Below are 20,318 nucleotides of genomic sequence, written 5' to 3'. Positions count from 1 at the left end.
CGAACGCTTTTGAGATTTTCAAGTGTACCCTGATCCAGAAAAGGTTAAGAACCAATGCACTACACCAAAAAAATCTGGAGTGTTGGTAAAAATGGAGCCATACAGGTCCGCCCCGCTCTTTCCTCTGCATGTCACTAATCCACCATCGATTGAGAAATCTCCTGAGATACAGTTGACAGGCTGTCAGAGCGGATTAATCAGCTAATTACCAGAGGGCCAATGGAGGCCATCTTAACTCTCTCAGTGCCACGCCCCGAGATATCCCGAGTTTTTCCCGAGTACCCTCCCTGCCAGCACGAGAAATCCCGAGTTTTTACTTTTGACTGTAGTCGCGCTATTCTGTTTATTTTTCATGATCACTTTAGCTTCCTGACTCCTTCAGACTCATTGGGTTCTGGTTTCATGACGCAGATTCCGTTTCTCTTTTTTTTCCCGCGGTCATTTTCGGCCAGAATAGGGAAAGTCACGGTTTTTCACACGGTATAAAAAACGAACGGATAGGTCCACGTCTACTCTCTTTGATCTGGGTGACGATCAGTCATCGTAGTCGTGTATCACATCGTAATTTAGCCCGATCAACGATTGTCGAAAATGTCAACATCCGGTTATGACCGGATATGACGTGAGCCTATTTGGGAGGGGGCGAGTGAGCCAGCGAGGTCATCAATGTCGATTTGTTGCTCTCTACTGGTAGAACTGTAATATGGGTTTAAAAACCCAATCAGATAATTTATTTGAATGAAAAATTACAAAATTAAAAAATTAAAAAAAACGCAAATTGCTGGCACTGGGGGAGTACTTTATGAAAATACTCTTGGCAGTGAAAGAGTTAAAAACAAAAACCCGGAAAAAAACAGTGACAATTAAATTGCCCTCAAATGAAAGCTATTTTTTGACAATTCATTTTCCAAGCGTTTCTTTTAACCATCTAATAGAATGCCAATCAACCGTTTGTGTCATGTCTGAAAGGGACTGGGCCCACAGTAAAAAGGCCTCTGATGATGTGGTTAACCCTCCAAGATCAAGACGGGTCCTCTCATTAACCAGATCGGCTTTTCCGCTCGTCGTCACATTGTGCTTTTGTACTCGGAAGGAATCGCCATGCGGCAGCCGTCTAAAAAGTTGCTTCCCAAGCCTGTAACGCCTGATGAGTGATGGTTTTGTCGAAGACACAGCCGTGCAATTATGTCATTATCACCCCCTGAGAAAGAAGCCGGCATGGTTTTTATTTTGTTTTGGCCCCAGCAGGCCTCGACGCAGGGAAAGAATTGTTGACATACTGTGGCAGCCGGGGAAGGACGTAAGACGTTGTCCTCGCACACAAAGCGTTCAATGGGTAGTTAACCCATTAAGACCGGGAACGCATCTGTGTGTCATTTTTAGATTTCTTTGTGCTATTCAAAAATAGCAGATATACAAGTTCATAGCGCTGCACTGAGTGCCGCGCTATGAGCTTGAAGATCTGCAATTTTTTTCAAACCGTGAAAATCCGTGGCAAAAATCTTGGATATATTTTTTGAAGCAAACATTTGTCAAATATTTAGTTCCAGGAACCCCCAGAAGCAAACATTTGAGTTACAAATGTCAGCCAAAAAAAAGAGAAAAATTCACATATTTGCACAACTTTTCATGATTTTTCAAAAATAGCAGATCTACAAGAGCTTGTAGATCTGCTATTTTTGAATAGCCCAACGAAATCTAAAAATGACACACAGATGCGTTCCCGGTCTTAAAGAGTTAATTTGCGTCTCGCTCTCTTCAGTTATTGCATCTGATAATCTATTTTTCCACTTGATTAGATATTGATATTTGACTGTCGCTCGTCCCACGCAGCAGAACTAACCTTTGTAAGATTGAGGGGGGAGTTTCAAAGACAGTGCAGAATTCCTCTGATTCAGACGATGTCATGTGGACAGTGGTGGACTAAAGTACTCAACCTCAGTACTTGAGTCAAAGTGTAGGTACTCCTGGTCAAATATTACTCGACTACATTTGAAAGTTGCTCGGTCAGATTTGTACTTGAGTTAAAGCACTGGAGTGCTGCTAGCTTTTATTTTTTTAACGTAAGTATTCAAAAGTACAAATTGAAAAGTATATTTACTTTTTAATATCAATGCATTGCTGTATTAAAACTTGACATTTAAAAAACATCTAAGATTTTCCAGAAATGTTAAAAAAAATAGCACCTTGTAGCACACTATTTGTCTTTGAAATGTAGTGGAGTGAAAGTCAAATCTAAAAATACAAATGCTCATGTAAAGTACAGATACTCACATAAATGTACTTCTTCCTTACTGTCCAGCACTGCGAGGGGGTATGAAAGACAATGCCTAATTCCTCTTATTTAGAGGATGACATGTAGAGGATCAGATTGAGCTCAGCTGACTGCCAGGCAGCGTGAGAAAATGTACTTACAGCATTGCTTCTCAAAGTGGGGTCCGGTGACCCCCAGGGGTACTTGGGGAAGGGTGCCAGGGGGTCCCCAGGAAAATGAGTTAATGTAGCGCGTCACAATCATACAATATTTGACCTTGATAAAAGTACCTCAAAATAGTACTTGTGTACTGTAACTGAGTAATTGTACTTCGTTATTTCCTCCACTGGCCTTATAGCACGTAGCAAAGATAGATCCACATCCTGTTAGTTGTACTTTGGGGTGCGTGTGTGTGTGTGTGTGTGTGTGTGTGTGTGTGTGTGTGTGTGTGTGTATTGGGAGGGTGCCGTCAGGGTTAACCTGGATGGAGTGACTGTGTTCTCTTCAATTTAGCAAGAAGGCTTGAGGACGGATCCTTCTGTAAGCAAAGGCAAACCGGCGCCGACATCTGTTCACGCTCGCCTGAACAAGCAATAGCTCGCTCTGCTGTGAGCGGAAAAAAATGAAGTTAAAAGAGGAAAACTCATATAGCACAAGGTAAAAGATGAGATGAATAAAACATAGCGCCAGGCCCAATGAAAATATAAATAAATAACGGGCCTCCGTGTGGCTTGAAAAGAAAATGCTTCAGCGGCGGGTCTGATATTTGCTCTCCGAGGCAGGCAGAAATCAAAAGCGAGGCGGAGGCGGGGAGATGCTGTTTGTACGCGTCTTTGCAGGCTGAGGTCAACTCTCCGGTGAACTCTCTGGTGCTCGCACACACTTGATTGGCAGACGGCGAGTGACATAATGGGGTGACATCCTCCGGTGAAGAATTGTGCTAACCGCTTCAGAAAGAAAAAAAACGCAGCTATCGGTGTTAGCTGTGTGCTGATCCACAAAAGCCCTTGTTGTGTTGGGTGAATATAAGTCTTTAAGTATAAGCAGGGAGCAGTCGGTGGAATTGATTTTGTGGACGGAGTGCGCGAGGAGAATGCCTCCTTTTGTAGCACAAGTTTTCATCATATCCACATCACGCCATCTATATACAGTACGAACGACTTAACCGCAGAGGCTTTCTACGCCAACCTGAGCGACGGCACTTTGTGAGGGAGATGTGAGACGTTTGAAAAGTCACAAACCTCGCCCGTGCACCTCAAATCGAAAACCACCTAAGTGGAAAAAGCGGCACTCCAAAGTCAATACTGCAAGACAGTGGCTCAGGTGTAGTTTCTCATTTTATTGCGAGAACGCTAACGCGTTTCGGCCGCAGCCCGTGCACCCCCAGCCATGTCATATTAGTTTGTCCTCGTCTGTCAAACGCCAGAATCCCCCCAACCCCCGTCTGTCCGTCCCTGTCCCCCGTCACAGTCGCTACACTCTAGCACCACTGCTTGCATTATCTACCCCCCCCCCCTCCTCCTTGAATTATTCAGACATCTAGAGGCCACACGTTGTATGCGTTGTATATCATTACAGCCTCATTCCAAAGAAGACATAACGCTGTCAGGGCTGGCTGGAACAGTACACTCCCCAATCCCACTCCCCCCCCCCCCCCGAACCATTGGTGGGGAACGCCTCTCTCTACCTGAGTGGATTTGGGTCCGCACGCTGATGGAGCGTGATAGTATAGCCCTCTCTCCACCCTCACACACACACGCCCCCCACCCACGCGCTGCACCCCGCCTGGCCCACCCCCGTGGGCCTCTCAACGGGGAGGGTCCGCTCGCCGAGTATAGCTGCCGCTGCCAACCTCCACGCCTCATTATCCAAATGAGACATTAGCATGAGCTACTTCCCCTTTGCTCACGCACACACACACACACACACACACACACACACACACACACACACCACACGATGCTCATAAAGCCTTCTGTTGTGCAACGCAAGGGAAAGACGAGGGAGGGGTCCGCATCATCTCTTATAGCGTGGTACGGAGGTCTTTTTTTATATTATTATTATTATTATTCAGGGCAGGGGGGCAGGGCTGTGGGGAGGGGAAGAGGAGGAAGCTGGAATGGAAAATGTCTCCCCAGTCACCGGGGTGCAGCGCGTGAGAGCGGACCCTACTATATACGCCACATCACTGTGATTTATTTATCTGTGCATTTGTTTCTGCAACGCTTGCTGCTTTTTTTTCTCCCCTCTCCCTTTTCTTTATATATATTTTTTGCACTCTCTCTTATCTCTCAGGAGAGATATGCAGAGGAGAGTGATGCTGTGGAGATCTAGATGAAGGGATGGAGGGAGGGAGGGAGGGGGAGGCTGGGTCGTTTGAGGCCCCTTCCACCCTGCTTAGCATCCCTGTCCAGTCCTATCCTCCTCTATACCGCCACCACTGATGTGCTCTCTCTCTCTCTCTCTCTCTCTCTCTCTCTCTCTCTCGCTCTCTCGCTCTCTCTCTCCCCCCTCCCCCTCCCTCTCCCCCCCCCCCCGAGAGGCTGGTGAAGTAGGTCAGACGCAGTCCCAGGGTCTGACCACTGGCTCCAGAGCTGCTGCTGTGGTGAATCACACTTCTCTCACACTCACTCTCTCTCTCTCACACACACACACACTCTCTCTCCCCCTCTCCCTCTGCCTCTCTCTCTCTCTGCCCCAAAATAATAACAAGAGAGAAGGACAGTGGAGCGGTCTGCTGCTGGTAAATAGCCCGAGCCCCGCCCCTCTCCTGTTCTCTCCTCTCCTGCCCTGTCCTCTCCTGGCTGGACTCCGCTCCGCTCGGCTTGCTGACGTGCAGAAAACGAGGGGCTTGGTCGTGTATGTAGTACAATGAGCTGTGCATCTGCTGACCTCATAACCCACATGCATCCGGAGGGCGCGCTGCGCGAGCCGCGTTTAGCTGCACAGCGCGCGTCACTCAAGACAAAATCTCGACATCGACGCATTAACGGCGTAATTGATATTTGAAGAGAATGTGGGTCTCACCGAGGGCGAGCCGGCTTATGTAAATATTCAACATTTACACTGTGAGTATTGCAAAAGAGAAAATCGACTGACCGCCAACGTTCCGCGCTGCCCTGACCGCGGGAGTCATCGCACGCCAACCGCACGCACGCCACGCGAGGCATTGGCTCCGGAGGTCGAGTGGCCGCCTGTGAATCGAAAGGTTCCCGGTTCGATCCCCGACTCCTCCTCCATTTGTCCTTTGAGCAAGACACTGAACCCGGTCCCGATGAGCAGGTTGGTGCCTTGCCCGGTTGCCTCTGCCGCCGGCGTGTGAATGGGTGAATTTAAAGCGCCTTGTAAAGCTCTTTGGATAAAGGCGCCATGTAAATGCACCATTTGCCACGGCACGCCATACCACACACCTCCACCGCGCCACGCTGCGTCTCGCCACGCCACGCCATGCCGATGTTGATCTCACCAAGTGTTTGATGCCACTAAAATATTCAACGCTGTTATCTGCACATGTCCCTGCATCTCCCATAGTTGTTGTTGTTGTTGCCGTTTGGAATATGAATTGGCATGCGTGGCATTTACAGAGGTACATATATTGGGCAGAAACCTCTCTGCGCTCGGTGCGAGGATGCACAGGGAAGGAGCTTTTCTCTCCTCATGCAGCAATCCGAGTACTTCTTCCACCACTGTCCTCGTGCAGCATCCTGTGCTCTTGTCACCGACGAGCATTTATTCTCTGTGACAGCATTACGTCTCCATCACTTCACAACCACTGGCAAACTGCAGTGAAGAGCAGCAATCAGGATCTTTTCGAATCTTTTCGCTGAATTAATGCGTTTCCCCCCAATGCACCCTGCCCTCATTCTCAGGCTTGTCGTTTATTTTGTCTGACACGATCGCTCTTATCGTCTGTTATTTATTTGTCTGCGTTTTTTTTTTTTCTTTTCTTTTTTCATTATTGTTGGCACCCCCTCAGCTCCTCATCCGAGATCGATCCCTCGGGCCTCTTCTCATAGTTTCCAGTTTTTTCGCTACTTGTTCCTACTCATTGACACGGTTTTGCAACAACCCCACAGCTCCCTGCGCGTTTCTTTGAAAATCTTCTCGCCTTCTTTTTTTTCCGCCTGGCGTCTGTCACAACAACAGCTTGTTCAAGGGATTGCGCCAAGAGCTCAGGAATGTTTTGTACCTTGTCTGCCTTCTCCTGTACGTGTGCAGACAGGACTGTAGCACACCCAGGAGCACTGCCTGTGGGTTCAGCGGTACCAAACTGTTTCTCTCTCTTTAAAGCGCCCCCTCTCTCCCCTCTCCCAGACTCTCTCCAACGCTAGCTTTGAACCTTCTCTGACAGTGGCACACCGCTCGCTCAGAGATATAAATCGGCAGGCGTGACATGTCAGTGTCATGGGAAATGTCTTAGGAGTGATGTGATGCTTCCCTCGGTATTCCTTGACGACTTGTTTACGGTAAACGTGCGGAATCGCTCGCGCGGCGACACGCGGTTATCTAGACGGAACAGGAAAACAATGTTGTGTTATTACAAACGTTTCAGACGCCGTGAACCGCCGTGAACAAGCCCGTCAAGGTGTGAGTGCCTCAAAATAGGAATTGATTAATGAAACAGCAAAAATGTGCCGCGGGTGCAGGGTTTAGATTCCTCGTGGCACCTCGCGTGATGCATTACCCGCAGAAATCCATCATGACTCTCGGATTGAATTATCGCCGTTCATTGTGCACCTTCATCTTTGCACCTATTAATCTCAGTTGTACATTTTGGGCCGTTTGGGTGCTTCAAGGTTACGCCGCTATCTGCGTACCTCCTGAGGCTTGTTAATAGATGCTGCCTTTTGTTGCCTGGAACGGTATCAGAGTTGTTGTAGTGGAGCTCTTTTTTATTTTTATCTATCTCTTGGCAGGTGTTGCTGTGTGTTAGCTATGGTGTGCTGATTGTGCAGCACCTCCCTTCCTCCGTACTGTCAAACCCCTACGCACTGCATGTGCTTCAGATGTGCTTTATTATCACTGTTTCTCTAATGGGATTAGCGTGTAGCATGGCTGCTTTAATATCCACATAGGAACATCCTAGGGTTGGGCAATAAACCAAAAATATATATATATTGAAAGCGATAAAACCAATAACCAACTTAATCTTGCTCATTGAGGTTAATCGAATAATCAAGAAGCAGGGTTTTTATTTTATTTTATTGTATATAATTATATTTTATTTCATTTCTTATAAATATCCTGAATGAATCTATACGAAGAAATTCGAATATTTATTTTTATAATCGACTAAATCTATTAGTCTGATTAACCACTTAACCCTGTATTATACTTTGTTGTACAATGTGGCGTACAAAACTAGCCGATCTACAAGTTCACAACATGTCGCATCCCAATGCAGTGTGAGCTTGTAGATCGGCTATTTTTACTATTTATTATTTTTTTTAAATAATTGTCCATTGATCGTAACCGAGGCAATTCCACATGGTAGACTTATCTCCGGGGTCGCGCACCGTAGCTTGGGGGAAGTGTTTTTGGGGAAGTGTTTTTGTATTGTGCTATCTCCGCACATTTGGATTCGAGGGGGGTTTTATAGATTGCTTTTTAGGATGTGACCTTGCAGGACAAAAAAAAGAAAAACTGCAGACCAGACACATACTGGGTATCATCCTTTAGCGCAGAATGAGCAGACACAGTTCCATAAAGAAAAGTGTAGAATTGTTCCCGACTGCTTTCACCGACTCGCTGAAGAGCAGCTAATTGGAGCCGGGCTCTCTTGGTGTCCTTTTCTTGAGACTTACCATTGACAAAGACAGTGTTCCATTACTTACACAATTATGTTTTGTTGAACGCTCAAATCCAAGGCTGCACTAAAGCATCATTATAACTGCTTTTGGCAAATGTAGACATTTTGCTGCCATCGATTGTTCTCGGCAACACAACCTTCAAGGCCCTGTGTTGTCTCTGTCTGTGTTGTTGTATAAACAGAGGTCCTGTGCTGCACTGTGTTCCAAAAAGCTACGAATTGGCACGTTTTTGGGGGGATTTTGTATATTTTTCTTACTTACCCCGAGTCAGGTCTAGACCAACGCATGAATGCCTTTTTTATGTCTTTGTGTTCCTTGATGTCAATGTGATCAAGTAGTAGCTCCTCGTAGGGAAATAGACTTGTTAGCCTAAATAGCAATTGTTGTAAACAAGACACTAGCAATTACATAATAGTTTGCAACCATTTTTACCATACAGGAATTATATCCAGCAGACAGATGAATATTATTCATCTGTCTGCTGGATATAATTCCTGTCTCTGCTAATAGTGACATAAGAAACAGTATAAGTAACTACATTGCAACATAGTTGTTTAGCTTTTAGGTTTTCTTTCTTGTTTTCTTCATCTATTCTTTTTTTTTTCTCCTATGTTTCTCCTATGTTTTATCCCATAGATAGAGATGTGTTAAAAGGCATTAGTTTGTCCTGCTCTGGGTAAGTAGGACAAAATGGTAAAATTCCACAGAAACTGACTTTAACGAAGATAAATGTCTCGGAACACTTTTCCGTCACCATGTTGAATTACAACCATGTCGACCATTTTCCCGATCATCCATTTACATGTGTTTTGTATCAGAGAATGTGATAGGTGGCCCCCGCTCTAGTGGTGTCCAGAGGTGCTGTCACTCGATCCCACATAAAGAAAATCCTGAGCATTCCGTGCCTCCTTTGAAGGCTGACCGCTCACCGCCGCGCAGTAGCTTTAACACTCCCCTGTATTTCAGTTTGCTGTTTTCACCTCTCAGCGGGGTGTCACATCGGTGTTAGGCAATCCTGGCAAAACCTCCCAAATCAAAGCGAGCACAAAGCTAGCCAATTAAAGACGGGGGAGCTTTGAGAGTCCAGAGTCAGTCAGCGAGGAGGAGAGGATTACGGGAGACTGTTTTCCCTTCCACTCTATTTCTCTCGACACACCACCAATCCTCCATTTTCACCCTGTCTTTGGGCTGGGTGGGCGGGTGTGTTCGTGGGGAAGGGCTGACCCGGGCCCGGCTCTCTCATTCATGTGTGTAATGAAGGCCTGTGTCAGAATAATCCCATTAGGAGGCGAGATTAAAAACCTGAGCTGATATTTGAGACTCTGCCCGGCGCTGCCTTAGAAATCGGAGAGCCCCCTTTTACTGCTCGTCAGTGCTGAGGAGTGGATTTTTTTTTTACCGTACAGAAGCGGGGAGATATGTGTGTGTGTGGGGGGGGGATTGTGTGACTGTGGTAGGGAGGTCTCTCTACTCGGGGATTGATAGAGTGCCATGCTAATTAAGGAAGAGGAAGGCTGCAGTACTTGCACCCCCCCCCCCTCCATTCCCCCTTCCTTCAGGCGGCGGGACGTGTTCGCGTCCCACTCTGCTTGTAAGATTTATCATTCCCACTAAAGAGGCGGGCGTTCTAATTGAATATAATTACTTTGATTCGACAGTAAAGCGCAATAATTCGAAAATCATTTACTGGCTTGTAAAATGAGATTTGTCTCTCTTTTGTCTTGGCTGATGATGATAGCATACATGCTGCTAATATGGTATCAAAGAAAGCATTAGTCGCGCTGGCCCATGCTGACCGGATTCGCCTGTAAGGGGCGCGCACACGCGTGCAAAGGAATCTTCGGATAAGGGAACGTACGAATTTGGCAAACAGTTGGTTTTGTTTCAGGGATAAATGATAGAATAGGACGACACTCGCTAAATGACTTTCTCTGCTTAAACAAACATTATGAACTGTTAGAATTTCCAATTTGGGCATTTAGCAGACACTCTTACCCAGAGCTACTTACACATGCAAGATAAATATACAGTCAGCAAACATCAGGTTAGATGGTCACGTAAATAGAGTGCAAATAAATCAATTAATTGCTACCAAGTAAACATCAAAGCTAGCATCTGTCTTAACAACAAGCTCTCTAAATAGCATCTGTTAAGACGTGACATGTGCTTCCTAACCGTGTTTATTGCATTCACTGTTTTAGCGTCTCTGGTTTGTATGAACCTATTGGTAGTGAAGCATCTCTCCGCAGATAATGATGAGCACTTTATCGGTCCTTTCGAAAAAATGTGTGCAGTGTAAGGCAGTCAACAGACAGTGTGCAGGGATGACAACAACGGGGGGAAAAAAACCACAGCAACAAAGAACATTGTGTCCACAATTACGACAGACAGATTGTCAAGCGAGTGGTTATCTAATCAGAAGCTCTGTGGTTTTGGACCCAGGTTATGTGGCAGTTCTGGTTCTTTTGTGTAGAGAGGTTTTGAATTAGTGGCCGGAATGGATGGGTTCATAATGTTCTATAATGATGTGTTATTAAGGCAGAAATGTTGTTGCATTTAGACCCACAGATTTAACTCACCACGTTGACTGAAGAGTTTGATTCTTATTTTTGTATTTTTTTAAAGGCGAGCGAGTTAGAAATCTAACTAGAATTCCAACATTAATTTTGTTGAATGTCTGATTAAAAAATGGGGGGGGGTAAACTCTTTGTTTGTTTTGTACTTAGGGTGTTTGCACAGCAGATAATGCCTTTGTTGGTATTGATTGTCACAGCCAGAGGGTGCTGGCAAAAAAAGTAAGGCTTGGAGCTTTCATTTTAACCCATTAAGACCTGAGGCGATTCTTAAAAATGTTTTCTGGAAAAAAAAAACACGATTTTTCAAAAATAGCAGATCTACAAGCTTATAGTGCGGCACTCGGTGCCGCGCTATGAGCTTGTAGATCTGCTATTTTTGAATAGCCAATGAAATCTAAAGTGACACAGATGCGTTCCAGGTCTTAATGGGTTAATTTCAAATTGTGACGTCCCCGGGCAACTTGAGCTGCGTTTCAGAGACCTGCTGAAGATGGCGTTGAACGTCCTGACGGTTTCACCGTGACACTGATATGAACAGGAAGCCGCCAGAGAGATCGTTGCCTTGTTGCGTACATGTGTGTCAGTGGATCAACACTGTTTATATGCCTGGGGTGTGAAAAAGACAACTTTGATTTACCATGCTTCTTTAAGTCTGCCACTTCTTTCTTCTTTACTGTACACACACCTCCGGTGGTGCAAGTGCTGTATTTAAGTACAATTGTGGGGTGCTTTAACTTTACTTGAGTAGGCTATGTCCATTTTTTTAATAGTTTCTACTCCACTACATCTCAGAGGAAAATATTTTACATTTTACTCCACTACAATTATTTGACAGGTCTACTTTGTAGATTTAAAATATTATTACAAACTAGAAAAAGTGCTCCTCCGCCAGGTCAGGTAGGTTATTGTGGCCTCCTGGTGCCGCTATAAATATGTGAAAATGGTGGCAATATGAAAAATCTGACAAATCCGTCTTGATCACATGACTATATATTCTGTGTACCGATTTACGTGATGTTTGGACAAAATCTGTAGGACTAATAAAAAAAAGTTTTACAAAAGTCGGCCTCCTGGTGGCGCTATAAAAGGCAGATGTGAAAAATGGGCAGAGGTTTTTCCTTGGCCTATAGGGAGTGTGCGTGCACAATTTCACGGAAATCGCACTCTGCGTTCATGATTTGAGACATTTTGTTCAAAACGGACCAATCCTGGCGGAGACAAATATGCATGAACCACTTAAGCTCGATGTTATACTTCATATTCAAAAATAGAACATCTACAGGATCACAATGTGGCACAATGTGACGCATTGTGGGCTTGTAGATCTGCTATTTTCAAAATATTTTGACACCTTTCAAAAAAATTATAATTTACAAATACAATAAATATGCATTTTGAGTACTTTTACCGTTGGTACTTTAAGTCCATTTTCATGCAAGTACTTTTGTACTTTTACTCAAGTTGAATTCAGGACTTTAAAAGTCCTTTAAGACATGACCATATCTTCATATAATATATCATATCAAAGGGGTCAAATGTCCTTTTATAAACTGAATTCAACTTGATGTTTTCAACCTTATATATTCAATAACATGTATATATATATGCCTGTATATTATAATGTAATATAAAATATATATATTATATTATACAGTATATATTATGATATGACCCCTTTAAGATATTTGTATTGTGGTATTACTACTTTAAAAAATCTGTGTAGGCCTACTTCTTGCATCACTGATGCCAACTTTGATTTGCGATGCCTCCTCAACTCACCCAGTCATCTCCTTTTCAGTACCCAACGCCGCGATGCCTTTTGTTTCTAGTTGAACCTTCAGCTCTCGTCATTGAAGGCTCAACCCTCTGTGTTGTACATGTTCTGACAAGCATGTCGTCAGCGCTGTGAGGGCTTTGATCACCTCTCACATAGATAATAGCATCCGTGTCTCTCACATCTGCTTTCGAAACACGTTTTTTATTTTTTTTACTTAAGTAAAGACGGGTATTAAGGAGGAAACGTGTCTTTTTCTGTGTCTGGTTTGTAGAGGAGAGTGATTAGTGTTTGTGCTTTAGTCATGAGCATTGATTTTTGTTGTTGTTGTTGAGTGCTCTGTGAGGTTTGGAGGAGAACATTTAGACGAACATGTTTTGCTTTTAAGACGGCATTACTGCTGGCAGTTGTGATTGTAAAAGGAGGCAACGTGGATTATTATCATTTTTTTGGTTGTATTCGTATTAAGCTCACGAGGCTGGCTTCCTGGCCCTTGTTTGAATCAGTGGTTCTCAAAGTGGGGTCCGGGGACCCCCAGGGGGACCTTGAGGGGTCCGGTCCCCACCTAAATGATGATAGTCAGGAACCAAATGGAGCCTTGTGGGTCTGAAACTCTCAGAGTTAATGGGGGTCCGTGGCCTAATATGCATACCGAACTGGGGGTCTGTGAAATTGAAAAAAGGTTTGTGAATCACTAGTTTGAATCATTCGAGTCATTCCGTCTGCTCCAGAGCGTAGCTCATCCTCCATTGTCGGTCTACTCTACTGTCGTGTGTGTGTGTGTGTGTGTGTGTGTGTGTGTGTGTGTGTGTGTGTGTGTGTGTGTGTGTGTGTGTGTGTGTGTGTGTGCGTGTGCGTGTGCGACATTGAAGTGTGTGCGTGTTGTACAGCGTACCACTCTGGTTTGCGTTGTAGCCATCAGGGTATTTCATGTGTCTGCCTGCCTGGCCTGCTGATAATCATCTCTGGCAACTGCTGTTTTGATGTCAACTGCATCCACTGTAAACATGATTGAATCTCACACTTTGCCCATGCTGTGCTCTACTAATACAATGCTGTATACGTACTGTACACACAATCATACTACAGAGGCTGTGTGAATAATGCAGCATTGCAGTTTGTTTGTGTTCTTCTATATTGCTGTCTTTGTTCTCCCCGTCGAGGGATGTCAGAATGCATGTTTTTAATGCTGCTTTTCATACTCTTTTTAGACAAAAGGTTCTATTTCTCCCTTTTTTTTGGGCTTCATTCTTTACTTCTCTGAATAGGCATGTGGTTCTCCTGACGCTCAAGGCTGTGGATCAAATGCTGGTTTTGGTGGGCCACCGTCGTGGGGTGAGGTTGGGTGGGTGGGTGGGTCCTTCCTTGTCCCCTTTGCTTGTTCCTTCCCTGCCTCCTTCCCTCATCGTTCCCCCCCCCCTCAAGAGCACTTGCACCTCCTACCTTCCCCAGAGCACTGACACACTCCCTTCCATCTTGTCTTTTCCTTACCCAGAATTCCCTAACAACCTGTCACCCGGGGGCCACGAGATCCCGCAGGAGCAGCACAACCCGGGCGCCGCCATCGGGGGCGCCGTAGGGGGCGTGGTCCTGCTGGCGGCGGCCGCCACCCTCCTCTTCGTGTTCCTGCGGCGCCGCCAGCGCACCTTCAAGGGCGACTACAGCACCAAGAAGCACGTGTTCGGCAACGGCTACAGCAAGGCGGGCGGCCTGCCCGCCCACCCGCCCATGCCCAAGAACCTGCAGTACCCGGACGACTCTGACGACGAGAAGAAGCCCGCCCAGATTGGCGGCAGCGGCGGCGGAACCGGCGGCTTCGAGGCGAGCGAGCGCGACTTCGACGGCGACGCCGAGGACCTGAAGCGGCCCTATTTCACCGTGGACGAGGGCGAGAGCCGGGACTACGACGAGCGGACGCTCGCCTTCCAGTACGACCCCGAGCCCGAGATCGCCGACGACATGATCTCTCAGACCGACGGCTCCGTTATTTCTAAGAAAGAGTGGTACGTGTAGCCGGCGGCGTGTGCAGCGAACCGAGAGCGGCCCCCCTTCTGTTCCCCACCGACGCCCGGCACCTGCCACCACCCGGCTCCACCCACCCCCCCCCACCACACCCGACCACTGTCCCACATCCTTACTGTCTGTCTGCACCCCCTCCCACAGTGCCATCTAGGGCTGGGCAATATCGATATTCTATCGATACTGTGATATGAGACTAGATATGATCTAGGATTTTGGATATTGTAATATCGTGATATTACTTCTATCGTAATATAAGTGTTGTCTTTTTCGCTTATGCTTAAGCACTTAATCAATGAAACGGCACATCTTCAAGCTCACAGCACGACGTGACGCGACGTGTTGTGAGCTTGGAGATCGGCTATTTTAGCCATCTTTGAAAAAATGTATATGGTCACAAATACGATATTATCGTAACAATATCGATACAGAGATATACTTGGTCAAAATGTGTGTGATATTTGAATTTGCCCATATCGCCCAGCCCTACCTGTCGGTCACCCCTAGTATCCCTCCCCAACCCCCCCATACACTTTCCTCGACCCTCCCACCACCCACCCCACCCATCAGAACTGCAGCATCAGAGGATGACGCGCGTCAATTTAAAGTACAAGCGCCGTCGACATGTGTCAACTATTAGTGCAGCGTGATAAAACTGAGATTCCTTTCACAGGAATGCGAACGATACAGGAAAAGGATGTGATTGGACTTGCAATTGGCCAGTCGCCATTGGCTCAGGCCAGGGAGGTGGTTTTGTCGATTTAAATATTGGTGTATTATAATTTTTTCTTTTATTTTTTGTGTATATTTTCTTTTTCATGTTATAAATGTATTTAGTGTATACAGAAAAAAGAAAAAAAGGACTGCGGGATGAGGTATTGCCGTGCACATTTTTTGAAAGTCCTACACTGGATGTACGATTTTTTTTTTTCATTTGTTTTTTTTTTTCATTACCATTGCCTTTTTGATGTATTTTTTTTAAATATATATATATTATGGTCTTTTTGTATGATTTCAAAGTGAGCTGAGAATTGAGAGAATGAAATGTCTTAATTGCCGAGGGACTTATTAAGTGTTCATAAATATGTGGTCTATTGTTTCAGAGGGGGAGGAATGAAATATGATGTTTGCCATACACATCATCTCCTATCATTTTCTGGTTCTCCACTTTTCATTGGTGGGCTTTTGTACATTTACAGCATTAGTAGTAATATATTATAGCTGTTTTCCAAAGACATGCTTAGTGTTTATCGATCCAGCGCTGTTCTCTGTCTTAAAACAAACAAACAAAACAAAATTAATAATCCCCAAATTTCAAACAAAGGATGATTTTTCAATCTGATTTAGTGCCTACTTCGGTAGGGGGCCACTGCGGGGGGTGGGGGGGAGATAAGTCCTGCAATGAGTTTCATGGCTACAATGTTATTTTAACTGGAAGGAAATTTGGCATGCCCTTACATTTTACACACACAAACACACACACACACTCGCACACACACAAAAATGCCTAATTTATTCTCTGTCATACAACAAAGTATAAATGGGGCTTAATGATGCTCTGAAATGTCACATTTGTCTCTGGACTTGAAAAGGTTTACCTGTGTAAATTGAGCTCTAAATTTGACCACTGTAATGAGATGTCTATTTTTGTGTCCAGCTGTTGCTGTCCAGATGTTTTATTCTAACCCCACCTTTTCTTTTGTAGAGCAAGTCAGTGTCAGACAAAAAGTGACGTGGTGGGGGGGAATTCTGCAGTGGTGATTCGTTATGTGACTTTGTATGATAAGAATTGACCCTATAAGGTACTCAACACACCACCAGGAGAGGAGGGAAATGTCAAGTGATGCTTCATAGATGTGTTTCCGCCCAGCAGAGCGAACTCTTCGTCTAAAGAGAACATGAACATATTAACCGTGACTACCATGGATGGCACCAATGAGTCACATGCTGCTTTCCTCTGGTTTTTTGTAATGTCTTACTGATTTAATTTCAACTGCTCCTTGTGGATTCTTAACGGGAACAGGAGTCTTTGCCATAAACGTTGGCAGTGGTTATCGGCCAATGGGTACGCGATAACATCATCAGAAGGCATTAATCGAACCTGGATGTATCAAATCGCAGCAGCCAATGAATGGCCTTCGGATTGTGGATGAATAGCTAAATGACTTACTTCTCTCCTCAGTGCTGAGGTCCAGCAGAAAATCGCTGAAAAAAAAATATATATGGAAAACAAAAAAAAATGCATCGCTTACAGTAACAAGTTAAATGTAAAACCATCATGGGATCAAAGGAATAATCGGAGGATTTCAAATGACATGGGACTGGTTCTGAACAATATAAATACTGTATTAAGCCTTATTTTATGCATGGTTTTGCGTGGGAAGTGGAAAGTTAGTATATTTCTTTCTGTATGGAGCCAGTGCATCTGTTTTACCCCCCCGTTCGGAGCTCAACATATGTCACGCTGGCTGTGTTTGCATTGTGATGGGGAAAACCTACTTTTAGTTTTTGTGCGCTTACGGGCAGTTACCCAAACGACAAGATTAAAAAAATAAAAATGAATGCAGAGATAACATCTGCAGATGGGAGGGCTCCGCCATGCTTGTCTATTGCAGTGGTTCTCAACCTGTCGGTCGAGACCCCCAGGGCGGTCCCCAGATGATTTTGGGGGGTCCCCAGATTACGGCATCAAAAGTCATCAACAAACTATACTAAAAAAAACTGGTCTGACACTGGCCAAATAATATAAGAAAGAGGCAAACAATTTTAAAATAGCCGATCTACAAGGCCGATCTACAAGGCCAATCTGCTACCAGTATTTTCACAATATATATATGTTGAGGCATCTAAATCGAATGCCTCAACTCCTACATTCCAAGTGCTTATCAGGGTGGGGGTGTCCCCAGTTCAAATATGATTATTTTGGGGGGTCACGGGCTGAAAAGGTTGAGAACCACTAGTCTATTGTACATTAAGTCATCGGATGAGCATGTCGACTGTAGAACCTCAAAATAATGTGTTATATTATACAACTCAAAAGAACCACACGGACGTGGGAATTATAATTGTTCTTTTAAAAGTTTTTCTTTCCTTTTTTTTTTGTTTCAATTGATTTTCATTCTTAGTTTTTATGTCAAAAAAGTAAATGATGTGGGAATGGTATATAGCTGGCTCATATAAGAGGAAGTGTTTAAGAAGCTGATGGCAAAGTCTTGATTTATACTTGGTTGTGTGTCAGTGTCGCACCAGAAATAGCATATCTACAGTACTCATCCCAGCTGCAACCAGATATAAATCAATGTTAAGTGGCAGTAAGTGGCAAGAGTGACTATAAATTAACCACTTGAACCCTAGCGTCCCCTATTCTGGGGGCGAACATTGATCAAAAGTGGCCGATAACAGGTCGTAGAAGATAACAGCTCGTCACACGTGACGCGTTGTGAGCTTGTAATTTGGCTATTTTCAGTGAAAAGGATTTGTTGTTGAGGGAAGTACTAGAAGATCTAGTATAGAACCCTGGGGGAACTCCAGTCAAACTTAAGTACAGGGTTTGAGTGGTTTTTTAGGGTTGTGTAGTATGTTTAGTTTGTTGTTTGTCTGCTTAGCTCAGATAATGTGGTCTTAACCTTTCAAGATAGTGTGATATATACATCCCGCAGAGCAGAGACAGGCCTACAGTATGTGAAACTTTATTTTTATGTTTTTCATTCTAGCATTCAGTGCCTATCTAAACCCAAGAGAAATGTTGTTAAAAAAAGAGAGAAAGAAAGAAAATAATGCTGCTCTGTCATCCGAATCATTCATATCATGATACTTAACTATGTCTTTTATTAGGTCCAATCAATGGATATTGTTTAGCTACAATGGATTCAGATGGTGTACTTGTTCTGTAGATGGTAACATTATTTCATCAAGGTTCGGATTATTCAAATGTGTCAATCAATCTCTTCAATCGTTGCAATCTGTTTGTTATTCTCAAGAGTTGTGGTGTAGAAAAATGGTGGTTGATAGCATTGTTAACAGTTAAAAACGGACCAATTTAGCCAAATTAGGTTACAAAATTGGTTACAAATCACGGACTTTTGTAAAGCACAATGAAGCCTGATTAATCAAATGACTGGACTTGTAATTTATATCGTATAAAATGTATCTTTTGGACGGCTAGGTCAGCCTCGCTCCAAGCACAACATTGATGTTATTGGCTTCATTTGCGAGAAAATCGTAACGTTAGTTTCTCCGTGCCGTTATGAAACCACTGCCATTATAGTTCCCCCAAACACCTCCTAAATCAGTCATTCTCAACCTTTTGAATTTCATCGACCCCCCTGTTTGATAAGCATTAGGCCACAGACCCCCATTTGATCCTCTTTTTTCCTTTTTGTTTCCCTCTGGGACCCAAATCTACACTGTAAAAGGAAAAAAGTGTTACTTTTACTACAAATGGTTCTATTTGGTTCCATTCATACACTCTCAGAGTTACAGACCCGTAAGGGTCCATTTGGTCCCCCGACCCGATGTTGAGAACCAGTGTCCTAGATCAAAATAACTGGCATTTATCCCCCCTCCCCACGTTTTTGTTCTCCATTCTGTTTACTGGTGGATGTAAAACGTTGTGTCCATGTCGTCAGGGTGATCTATAAGTTTATATTTTATAATAACTGACTGTACATTCATTCCATCCTAATCTACTTTTTTTGTATTCCGTGCATTCACTCCAGAGTTCAACATTCCACTGTAAATAGTGTATATAACGCTGAGATTATAGTCAGGTTTTATTTAGAGACAACTGCATAGGGACCCTGGTCATGTAAAAATATAACTATTTTGACAGCAAAAAAACAATACAGATTCAACTATAATTATAATAAATCACGACATCGTTGATCCATAGGCTTATTTCCAAATTCCCACCTAAGATGCCAGTCCAGTTTTTCTTTTCTTTTGATATGCCAACAATGGCTTCTCAGTCATACAGGGGGTGACGATACGCCCCAAGAGAAAAGCAAATGGGAGAACTTGTCCGTGTGCAGCCATGTGAATGTATATTTCTGAGGGTGTTACAAATATGAGGAGAAAAAAAACTAATCTTGTTGAATTGTGATGACCCAGTGAAGTAACTTGTATATGTTTTAAACATTAAATGATTTCAATAGTCGACCATGCTCTGTCCCAAATCACTGATTGATTAGATGTGTGTACTGTGCAGTATGTCATTTTAGGTACAGTAAGTGGTGTATTTTTGTTCAATTAAAGGGATATGTAACTTTCAAACATGTTGGGTTCATTTTAACACCTACTCAGGCTTTTGTGAGCACCTCAGCTGTTTTTAAGTAGCTTGATTCAGTATTTAGATATGTGTTATCCATTTTATCAGACACGCCCCATTCCTATATAAACCCTTTGTAACTCAATTTTAACCATGTTAGATTCATTGAAAACACCCGTCTTTGGTACTGGTGACTGATCTTCTCCTTCTAATGCGTGAGGGGCCATGTTTTTTCATTAATTTTGTTCATTATTGTTTTAATGTTAATGTGCTCCCCGTGTCTCCTAGGGTAGTTAATACCCTCACAAAAACATGTAGTAATCCTGGTTGCTATATCGCCTCCCCCATGACAGCCAGGGCGCCTGAAAGCTCGAGTGGATGTTAAAATGACCCCAAACATATGTGAAAGTGAAATATCCCTTTAAGTGTTAAATAGCTCTATGTTATGAGAGTAATCATGTTCAGTAACAGGGGTCTCCCTGTCTTTCCGGCTCTTTAGTAAACAAATGCATTTTCAGGTTGGGATGCCAGTTTGATCGTATCAGGAGACAGAACTCATACAGGATACAAGCATAAACAATTGAAATTGGAAGTGATGACAAAGAAATGAGCAGACACA

General features: G+C 43.9%; 1 protein-coding gene across 1 annotated transcript in view; it reads left to right on the top strand.

The window, feature by feature from the left end:
- nectin1b (nectin cell adhesion molecule 1b) overlaps positions 1-19,588 on the top strand; it is a 144,352-nt gene extending 124,764 nt beyond the window's left edge. Inside the window, exon 7 of the mRNA XM_080428831.1 lies at positions 13,910-19,588. Within this exon, the coding sequence (XP_080284957.1) occupies positions 13,910-14,427 (518 nt within the window). The 3' untranslated portion in view covers positions 14,428-19,588. The remainder of the gene's footprint in view (positions 1-13,909) is intronic.
- Positions 19,589-20,318: the final 730 nt, after the last annotated feature.

Source organism: Gymnoscopelus braueri (genome assembly GCF_963280865.1).
Source record: "Gymnoscopelus braueri genome assembly, chromosome: 5".
Classification (NCBI taxonomy): Eukaryota; Metazoa; Chordata; class Actinopteri; order Myctophiformes; family Myctophidae; genus Gymnoscopelus; species Gymnoscopelus braueri.
The sequence above is the reverse complement of the archived record's forward strand: the minus strand, read 5'-3'. Positions and strand labels throughout refer to the sequence as shown.